This window comes from Pogona vitticeps, chromosome 2 (genome assembly GCF_051106095.1).
Source record: "Pogona vitticeps strain Pit_001003342236 chromosome 2, PviZW2.1, whole genome shotgun sequence".
Classification (NCBI taxonomy): Eukaryota; Metazoa; Chordata; class Lepidosauria; order Squamata; family Agamidae; genus Pogona; species Pogona vitticeps.
This window is the reverse complement of record NC_135784.1, coordinates 232,285,795-232,296,386: the sequence shown is the minus strand read 5'-3', so window position 1 is coordinate 232,296,386 and position 10,592 is coordinate 232,285,795. Positions and strand designations below refer to the sequence as shown.

Below are 10,592 nucleotides of genomic sequence, written 5' to 3'. Positions count from 1 at the left end.
TAAGTCTACCATAGGTTTTTATTTGTGCTCCAGACGACGCTTCACTTCTATGTTGCATTACAACCAATTGTAAGTACAGAGGTAATATAACACAGGTAATTTAAATGGGTTTGCTATTTAGATGAATGAAACTATTTCCAGAAGCAGCACCATCAATATAAGTAACATTGGTTTGACATTTCTAGACGTCTGATATACCTGCTATGGGGTAGCACAGAATGTCTGTTTCCCTGCCAGCAATCCATGAGGCTCATTTTTTGAGAAAGCATGGCAGTCTTAAGTTCACCTCTTCCTGCAAAATCAACAACAGTATCATGATAGCAGGGGTTGTTGGTCAGAATCCTGTCCCTTAGGGCGGTATAAATGCAATGCCCTGAACAGCACTTACACTAAGGTAACCAGCCGAAAGGGTTTTGGCCATTAGATCTTCCACAAAAGTTCACGCCACAATAAATACTAGTCTTTATGTTGTCATAAGAAGCTGAGGAATTGCTTTATTAGGAAATACTGTAAGACACTTTTTAAGGTAAAGAGAAGTCTTTGGTTCATCACCACGGAAGGGCTGGATGCGAATCCTCCTCCAAAGCCCCGCGTGGAGGAGGAGAGATGGATGGTGATGGGGCCTCAATGAGCAGGTCGAAGCCCTTTACCGACTCGAAGGAGGGCCTCCTCAAAACAGAACGGACCAGAGCCGCAGGAAAGGGGCCGCACAGGCAGAGCTCGTCGCGGGGCCGGACTTCAGAGGAGCCGGGCCACGGCGTGGGGCTCAAAAGTCCGCCGGAGCCCCTCCCGCGACGGGGATCAGCTCGGGCCGGGCCGCCAGCAGCGCCGCCGCCGCCGCGCGGAGGCTGCCCTCGGGACCCAGCAAGGTCCTCCCGGGGACCGGGAAGAGGCGCTGCGGCGGGCCGGGCAGGAGGGCCGCCTCCCCGGCCGGCGGGATCAGGGCGCGGAGCGGCAGCGCGGGCGGGCCCCGCAGGAGGCTCTCGATGCTGAAGGCGCCCCTGCTGCCCTCCGCCCGCGGCCCCGCCTGCTCGGGCCCCGGGCGCCACCGACGGTCCCTGCTCCCGTCCGGGGGCGAGGGCGAGGGCGGCGGCGGCGGGAGCAGGGCGTAAGCGGGCGGGAGCAGGGCGCCCGGAGGCGGCGGCGGCGGCGGCGGGAAGAGCAGGAGCCTGCCGGCGGCCGGGGGCGACGAGGGGGGCGGCGGCGGGGGCGGGGGCCGCTTGAAGCGCTTCCTTCGCCGGAGGAAGCTCCCGTTGCGGAACATGTCCTGCGAGGCCGGGTGGAGGCGCCAGTGGTGGCCCTTGCCGGCGCTGCCGGGCTCGCGGGGCACCTTGACGAAGCAGTCGTTGAGCGAGAGGTTGTGCCGGATGGAGTTCTGCCAGGCCGGGAAGCGCGCCCGGTAGTAAGGGAAGCGCCCGCGGATGAAGGCGCAGATCCCGCGGAGCGGCAGCTTCTGCTGGGGGCTCTGCAGGATGGCCATCGTGATCAGCGCGATGTACGAGTAGGGCGGCTTGGCCGCGCCCTCCGTCCAGGCAGACGCCGCCCCCGGCGGAGCCGAAGCGCCCCCGGGGCCCGCCGCCGCCGGTGCTGCTAAGGCTCCGGGGGGGCGCCCTCCTCCTCCGGCGGCGGGGCTGGCGGGCTGGCCCTGCGGGGCGAGGAGTCCCCGCTCGCCTTGGCCCCACACGTCGGCGGCCTCTTCCTCTGCGCCCGGCTCTTTCTCCTCCTCCTCCTCTTCCTCTTCGTCGTCCTCGTTTTCCTCTCCATCGGAACGGCGGGTTCGGAGCTGGTCGAAAGCGGCCCCCTCGCCGGTGGGCAGGCTCATCTGCGGCACAGACGCCCGACACCGCCGGGCGCCGGGAAGGGAAGCTGTCGATGGCGCTCTCGCCGCGTCTGCCTCGGCCCGCCGGCCCGCCCGATCCTTTATTGACCTGTGCGCCCCCCCAAGCAGGAGGAGGGGGGGTCTCCTTCCCCTGCCGACCATTGGCCGCAGCTTCCGTGGGCAAGGCGCGATCGTCGCGGAAGAGCCGCGTGCGGACGCGCCGCCTGTGAATCCGGTTTGGAAAAACTTTTGTGGCTCGGGACAGGATTGCCTGGTCTGAGCAATTTTTCTGCACTTTCCGTTAAAACAAAGTAACAGAGAAATTCAGGCAGTTTAGAGCAGTTTGATGGGAAAGGGAAGAAACGCTGTTGCAGAGTGTTTAGGGGTCTTGATAGGAACTTGGGCGTTCCAAGTTTGAGTCCCTGTTGAAGCATAAAGCAACGCCTGCTGCTTATATATCATCCCATAAAGCCTTCTCTGGGTCGTTTACATTTTAATTATGCAGGCTACAAATTCGGTCATTTGGAGGGAAGGGTGCAGCCACTCTCAAATCCTGACCTACTTCGCAGAACAGCGTGGGGAGGAGGGGAGGAAAAAGGTGAGAGGAATACATCATGCGGAAGGCTGGACTGGAGGCATCCCAAACCGGAATTAAGATTGCCGGAAGAAATATCAACAACCTCCGATATGCAGATGATACCACTCTGATGGTTTTTCCTGTCCTGATGTATGGAAGTGAGAGCTGGACCATAAAGAAAGCAGACCGCCAAAGAATTGATGCCTTTGAATTGTGGTGCTGGAGGAGGCTCTTGAGAGTCCCCTGGACTGCAAGGAGAACAAACCTATCAATTCTAAAGGAAATCAACCCTGAGTGCTCATTGGAAGGACAGATCCTGAAGCTGAGGCTCCAGTACTTTGGCCATCTCATGAGAAGAGAAGACTCGTTGGAAGACCCTGATGTTAGGAAAGTGTGAAGGCAAAAGGAGAAGGGGACGACCGAGGATGAGATGGCTGGACAGTGTCTGCGAAGCAACCAACATGAATTTGACCCAACTCCGGGAGGCAGTGGAAGAGAGGAGGGCCTGGCGTGCTCTGGTCCATGGGGTCAGAAGAGTCGGACACGACTAAACGGCGACGAAACCTATAGTGATTTAGGGAGTTTGATTCCCCACTGTGCCTCCTGCGAGAAGAGCCATCCTGTGCAGACTTGGGCAAGCTCCACAGTCCCAGGATGCTCCCAGCAGAAGGGAAGGGTAAACCACTTCTGATAACTCTTTGCCTAGAAAACCCTGAAAACCCTAAGTTAGCATTGACGTGAGGGCACGATAATTGTGATTAGACCAAAACCTGAGCAGACCCGATCCAGCAGTTTTGCACAATTGGTGACCATAACGGATGGCTTCAGCCACCGCCCAAGCTGTTTCTGTCTAAACTTTAGACAGTCTGTAGACCCTAACGTGAGGGTACCCCAAGGAGCGAGACTTGGACCTAAGGCAGTACTGCAACCTTAAGAAGGCGGGCGGAAGTCTGCTTGAAGCCCAAGGATCGCAGGTGGGTTTTGTTTTGTTGGTGAAGAAAAGAGAGAAATAGGCTTTCGTCCTGATCCTTGAAGCTATTTATAGCCCCGTGGTCCTTCCCTGCACGTCAGGCTTCGATCCTACGCAGCTCAGAGAGGATGCTGGACTCGTGAAAGTAGACAGTTAAGGTAGTCAAAAAAGTAACGGGTGGAAAAGTCGAGAATGAACTTTGGCGACTTTTGACCGATCGAGACCCGCAGGCGCTTCCAGCTCTTGCGGAATCAGACGAGCCGGACAGCGACCGCTCTCCCGGCGGCTGGTAAACGGCGAGGCCTCGGGCTTTTCAATCTCTCTTGAATTTCGGAGGCGCCTGTTCTGTCCTAAAGTATTTCGGAGCACGGCCCTACTTTCCGGAGGGGCATCCCTTCCCTTGGCTTTAGTGCGACCCCTTACTTTTGGAGTAGAAAAAAAAAATCCCAGTAATAATAAAGGGAGGAAATATCTCAACCGTAAAAGAGAGTAAAAGGATGGAAAGTTGAGTGACGCGAGCCCATCTTCTAATGATCTTTTAGGTTCTTACAAATAAGACGGCCTTTTGAATAAGAACAGCAATAATAAAAACATCATCGCTACTGTCAAAACACGGGTTAGATAAGAGCCTCCCTGTCAATTCGGATCAAAACCAGGCAAAGAATAAAACAGGATTCTAAAAGATGTCCCGGAAACAAATACAAATATGAAGTCGACGAAATGATAAAAGGCCCTCTTGACATGCTTGGTCTGCCCTAGTAAACGGAATTATCCCCGAGCTCGCTGAGCGCCAGCCTCCTTGCTTCCCAAGGGGCTGAATATGGAATTCAAGGACGCCAGCGTCATCTCGTCCCGCGGCCTTCTTAGGGTTGGGAGGGCTTCCAACGTCCCAGTATTTAAAGGGAAAAGTTGTCCTGTCCCCTCCAGCCCCTTCTGAGAAATGGCGATCCTTGTAGAGTTTCGAGGCAGGGGAAATATTCAAGGAATGGCTGGCCAATGCCGCCCTCTGTGAATCCGGGGCCAAGCGTGGGTGGGTGGATTTGAATCCAAGTCTCCCGAGTCGTATTCCGACACCCGGTCCATGATGCTGGTTCTCCCACAGGCAAAACAACTCAGCAGAAACGAAGGAATTTTTGTCCCGCTGTTTTTCTTCATTTTAAGTTCTGCTAGAACACCTACTACTATTTTCGGGGTTTAAAATAAAAATAAAAAGGGAAAAAGAACTTTTGACACTATTTTTTTTACACTGTAGGAAAATCAGCCATCAAATGACATTCGGATGCCTGCGCTATGAACAGCCATGCCCAAACCTGTCATATGTAATTTTTTTTAGTTTTCTATGCTACGAGGTTCCTCTTTAGGTCAATGGGGGGGGGGGGGGGGCTCTGGAAAGCTGTTTCTTCTTTCACAGCTGCACAGTATATTGTATTTTGTATATTGTATATTGTACGAAAAGAATTGGTCTGTTGGTCTCAGCGTTTCTTCGTCCTCACACTCGCACCGTTGTGGAAGGTGCACGTTTTTCTACACAGCGTTTTACCGCGACCCCCCACTGAACGGCGACGTTGGACGAACGCCCAGGCAGTATCTGATGGGCAGGTATTAACTGCCACACGGTTTTAGCCTCTTGATACACACAGTGCCTTCTCGGTTTAATATGTTTAAAACTAGAACATTCCCCAAGGTTTTTCTGTAAAAGAATAATAATACTAAATATTAAATGGGGAACACTTTCCCACTTGTTTTATTTTTTGTTTAGGCTCTTGAAAACAAAAGAGCTGTCTAGCCAGTGCGTTAAAATGTAATTATCTGCCCGCATAATACATCTAATTATTGGTCAACACCAATCTTTAGAAGATTTTCTTGTCAATCAAACTAAAACCTTGAGGAACCGACACCTTATTTGGGGTCCCTTTTGGAAAGACTTTCCTGGCAGCCCCGTCAGGCCCGTTTTTACTACAAGTCCCACTGACTCTGTAGCCAGTTAGTCGTGGTATAGGTTTTATTGTACAGGGAACGATGTAATGAAAGCATATGATGTGTTATATATGGGAGGGGGGAAGGAGGGGGCCGTTTCCGAACGGTTCTTCCGCCGTTCTCGAGTTTATTGTCTGGTCATAGACCCCAAAATATAAGGATAAAAACATTACATAAAATATACAAAATAAGTCAGATATTAGAAGATAACAGGAATATAAAACTTGAATCATGCATCTGTCTTAACACAACACTTTACGGATTCTTAACACTGAGAATTAAAACTTAGCCACTGACTGTGATATTACTTGGTTGTCTCCGGACAGCAGAAACTTAAGGTAGTCTGCGGGAGGTATACTAATGCATTTATACATTATTGGATAGAGGTAACGGGTACTTTCAGACTTAATATAAACTCCATTCTAGAATGGTGTCTGCCAGGGACTCAACTGTTTCTTCCCCTGCCGTTTTTTAACTGGAACTGGAAAGGCACCATCCTCCTCAGAGAAGACACACTCTGCCCGGTTCCTTTCCCATCTAGCTGTCCCGTCCGTCCCTCCCTCCCTGCCCAAGCCCTCCAGACGGAAGCGGGGACCTTTCTTGCCAGCTGCCCGGGTCAGAGGAAAGCGCCCCCCCCCCCTCGGTCGCCGTCGAAGGCGGAGCGCCGGCCTTGGGCGCCTCCATCGCCTTCCCTTCACCTTTGCTTCTCCGCCACCGGTGCCCCCCTCCCTTGAGCCGCCCGCCTTGCCCGCGGTCTGAAGAGCCGTGGCCGCAGGAAGCGGCATTTATGGGCTCGTTTTGCGTGGGCGGTCTTGCGTGGATGGCGTCATAAGGGTGACGGCAATGACGCAATAATCGTAACCGGCCGGTTGAGGGAGGAGGGGCGGGTCCCCTGGAGGTTCCCGGCCGGTCCAAAGCCATGGGCAAGAAATGTATCTCCGAATTTCTCACTCTCGGAAATATAATTTTCGTTAAGAGTTTCTATAGGAATCCCTTCACCTCACGGCTGAATGAATACCTTCCTGGGAGGAGCTTTTGCTTCCCAAACAAACCCCAATACACCGAGATGACTTTTGGTCGGTAGGAGAGGGGACTTTTGGAAAACTGGCTCTGCAGGAGTCCGCCCGCCCGCCCGCGCCCACCGCACCAGCATCTTCCCAGTAGTTTACACACACGTTGCAGTCCGCTTCCCAATGATTTCAACCCAATCGCAGAGGACGTAATATTTTCAGGCGGGAATTGTGTACAGTACAATATTCACTTCTCTGGGGGTTTGCCTTATGCTGAACTCAGCAGCAAAGCCTTCTAAATACCGTAGGTCTGGCTAGGACTGCACTGGGAGGCTTTGTATTACCATATTTGTTCCAGTTTGTCTCTGGGGTGGCAGAAGGTGGTGGCCAGGCCTGTAGCTGGGACGGGACAAATGGGTGCACTTTTAGTACAACATAGTTTTTGTTTGAAGAAAAGCAGCAAATTAAAAATAGGACCTTAGTAAATATTAAAAGAAAAAGGTGGGGAAAATGCACATGAAAAATCTGGAAATTCCCTCCCGCAAAAGATCTCCATATTCAAGATTACCTCTGACCAAGGGGTAATTGTTCATCATCATCACATCATTCTCATTACTCAGGTAACCCTGGAAAAAAAAATCCTATATAGCAACAGTATACCTGAAGCATTAAATATAATTGTTATACTCTACTACACTACTTGGATTTTTCTTTGGTGTTTTTCTGTTTCCCCTACTTAGTCAACAATAAAGCAGCACATCTACTTGCCCCCAGTGAGAAAAGTTTTTTTTTTAAAAAATATATTCTGTTCTTATGATGAGTAGAGCAGAATTGTTATACTAATGGAGGACAGAAAGAGATAAACTGGGTGGGAAAACCTACCATAAATTATGTTACTTTTAAAAACCACTCATGTACCTACAATTACACTCACGAACGTACAATTATAGTGGCTTAAAAAAGTTTTTTTAGTACATACTTGGTGGCAAAGAATGAAAACAGCCCTAGAAGAACAGAAACACTGCTGTACACACTAGTTAGCTGGCTGATTGGCCATCTAGGCTGCAATTCTGGCCTCATTTCTGATTTTTCTAATGTGTGCAGGGTTTACCGGGTTTCTTGGCAGAAAATTCAGTGTAGCAAGCAGTTTTTTCCGCAATCAGTTTTAAATCAGTTATATATAGTAACCAGTGCAAAGGTTTTCTGCAGATGGTCCAACCGGAAGGAAAATTTAAAGGGCAAAAGCAAGACAAGAAGGAAGGACCCTCAAGGAGGAATTAACCTGAAGTATGTAATTATTCTATATCCTTTCCAAAACTCAAAATATTATATTTTCACATGGAATCTATAATTCATATGTATTCCAGCAATAAAACCAAGCTTAAGAGTTCATTGTCTTTACCAGTGATTAATGAAGAACTGAAATATATGACAGACCAGAGGTAAAAGAATTAAAAGCTATAGGTAAAATCAGACTTTTCAACCTGGCATTTCTGGGGATGTCAAAGAGAAGGGTTCTTTCAACTGGCAAGAATGTCTGCAGAGATTTTTCTAGGGTGGGGGTGAGGGCAAAGTAGCAAGGTGGTAGTACATTGCAATTCATATGCATAGCATGATCTACTCCAACACAGTGGCCAAAATCCTTACGGACAACAATGCACATGCAGCTCAAAGGTGTGCCCACAACAGTTGTGACAACACAGAGGTGGAAGTGCTATCCATGAAGCACTTCCACTGGCACATTGCACAACTGGCTGTGCTGGAGATGCAAGACTGATTGTACAATTGAACAGCACAATTCTTTGTTGTACGGCGTAACATTCAGCCCACTGTACATTATGTAAGCATGAACAAGATTCTGGCCAGTGTGTGTCTACATTAAAACAATTTAGGATTCCAAGAGGAAGCAAACACTCCTTTTGTCATCCTCATCCTGTGGACACCCGTCTCTTTGTGTGGTGTGACCTGTCTCATGTACATACATTTGTTATGCATGATCAAGTAATTTTGGATTTATGGTGAGCATCATGAGGTAAAAGATGTTCATAGAGTGGTTTACCACTGCCACACCAATCCCCAATTGAGTTTGCACAGCCAAGCACAGATTTCGATCCGTCTCTTGGGTCTTACTTGGACACCTTATCTACTAAATCACACTGTCCCCTTTGACCGAAATCCTCTTGATATAAATGCATAAGGCTAATCAGCTGCCATAGTTTTTTGGGAATTAAAAATTTCCAACTTCTCCTGAGTGTCTCTTTCATTGCAGGACAGGATAATCTGTAATCTAAAAAATATATACAAATTTTTTTAAAAAATCACTCTCACCAGCTGTACATGGCTTGAGTTACTGTGAAGTCTGCCTCTTTACCAAAGAAAACAGGAGTCATTTCTATAGCAAATTCCAAATTTGGGTTTATTGAGTTATTTAAATGAAAAATGTTAACGGTTTGTCTTCTAACTTCTCTTGCGGCGCCAACGGGCGCCGCAAGGGCAAACAAGTTCCTTGCTCAAAAGGGTTCAACAATTTAGTCTCCCAACGTCCGGGAAGAAAGGGGTCATAACTTGGGTTCTTCACTTTCGTCCCCTAATAGTGGTAGGGTCTCCTTGTCTCCATTCTCTCTCCAAAGCGACTCCCCTTCTCGTGAGGAGGGACCCCATGGTCCTGGAAATATGTCATCCTCCGGGCCTCCTCCGCACGCCATGTCCGACGCTCCTCTGCTTCTCTGGCCACCGCCTCTCTTTCCTCTTTCAACCTCCTTCTCCACTCCCGTGCCTCCGACTCTCCCCAGTAAGAGGGTCTCTGGGGTAACCCCCTCCTATGCCTGTAATCCGCTTCTTCCCTGGGTACTTTTACCTTCTCCCATTTGCTTGTCCAGAGATCTTCAACCCAGATCAGTGCCCGCCCACCCCACCCCAGTATACATTTCCTCTCCCTCTTTATATCCCCCATTCCAGCCTCAATTACAGACCTCCCCTTTTCTTCCCTTCCCACCAATTTCCCTTCTGTTTGTGTGGCCACAGTTAAACCCTGTAAGTTCTTTTCCAGTTCCTGGGTATCTATTCCCCGGTGGACGCTTTCTTGAGGGGTCGGCGGAGGAGTGGTTTGTACCTCTTTGGATACCCTAGTGATGGACGGCACTCCAACAAGAGCTTCTATGCTCTCATCATGCCTCTCACAGTTACACTATTGTATTTCAACCAATATTTTATTAACTTTATTTTAATTAGGCAGGTGTCTTGGACATAATGCAAGGCGTAAGCTGCTGATCTCTACTTTATGGTGCACTGTAATTAGGAGAACGTGGGCTTCTGTGCAATATAAGTGGATTTAAACAGGGAAAATACTGCTTTAAAACCACTTAATTGATGGGTGGGCACTGGTAATTTAGGAGAGTAAAAGTGAAACAGAACAGGCAGGACTGCAACTCTTTTTCCTTAATATTTCACACTGTAACTACAGTGCTATTTAAACATACATTCTGAGGCAGAAAGAACAATTTTGCTAAATGCATTTAATGAGGAACAATAAAATGTGCTGACTGCAGGGGAATCCATGTTTAACAGCTGTTTTAAAACACAAAGGAGATCCAAGAAGTTTCCAAAATCCATTTAAAAATGCAGTGTCAAAAAGATATATTCTTTGGAAGATAATATCAACCGTTCTGCTCTCTCCTTATCACAGTTGCTATAAAGATATCTTTAAGAATTTCTTTATCCAAGTTCCTCCCTATGGACAGAACATAACAAGTTAAAAAAACATTTTTAACACATTAGAATATTAGGTTTACATTGATTCAATGGGGTACCAGATACTCCCTTCCAGATAAGGCAATTAGGGAAAGACAGAGGGCAAACATCCAAGCAGGAAAATGGCTTAGCTCCATGTCTTCTACTCTAATCCCTTCCAATAATTTCTTCCCCATCTTCATGCAAGGAGCAAGGACAGGTCTCAGACCTCATCCTGTCGTTTTGGTTGATAACTAGGACAGGTGGTGGTGAAAAGCTTAACTCATAAAGCAGATGGCAAATGTCTCCTGACCCTTCAATCAAATTGGACAAGTTGAGCTCTGATATTTCATTTTTGTACTTGTACAGGGGTGCACTCAAACTCTTAGCAAATGATGCAGACCCAGTTACAGACTCTGAGGAACTCCTTAGAACCCAATGCAGTGGTCGCTTGCAGTTGATAGGGTAAGAAAAATGTTTTTCTCAAGCCCGGCTGAGCTGCCTCTACCT

General features: G+C 48.8%; 2 protein-coding genes across 5 annotated transcripts in view; both read right to left on the bottom strand.

The window, feature by feature from the left end:
- Nucleotides 1-1,964, bottom strand: LOC110074674 (uncharacterized). The gene has a single exon (XM_072988909.2). It carries the CDS (start codon nucleotides 1,820-1,822, stop codon nucleotides 767-769), a length of 1,056 nt encoding a protein of 351 aa, XP_072845010.2. The 5' UTR covers nucleotides 1,823-1,964; the 3' UTR covers nucleotides 1-766.
- Nucleotides 1,965-9,853: 7,889 nt separating this feature from the next.
- LOC110085456 (zinc-regulated GTPase metalloprotein activator 1A-like) overlaps nucleotides 9,854-10,592 on the bottom strand; it is a 35,906-nt gene continuing 35,167 nt past the window's right edge. For all 4 annotated transcript variants that reach the window (XR_002301637.3, XR_013541505.1, XM_020805660.3 and 1 more), the window contains exon 16: nucleotides 9,854-10,083. Coding sequence is in view for 2 of the 4 variants with exons in the window: in XM_020805660.3 (XP_020661319.3) it covers nucleotides 10,010-10,083 (74 nt within the window). In the remaining 2 variants the exon portion in view is untranslated. The remainder of the gene's footprint in view (nucleotides 10,084-10,592) is intronic.

What these genes read in the sequence shown, in the direction of transcription:
- LOC110074674 (XM_072988909.2), bottom strand. Translation starts at nt 1,822, where the DNA reads ATGAGCCTGCCCACCGGCGAGGGGGCCGCTTTCGACCAGCTCCGAACC.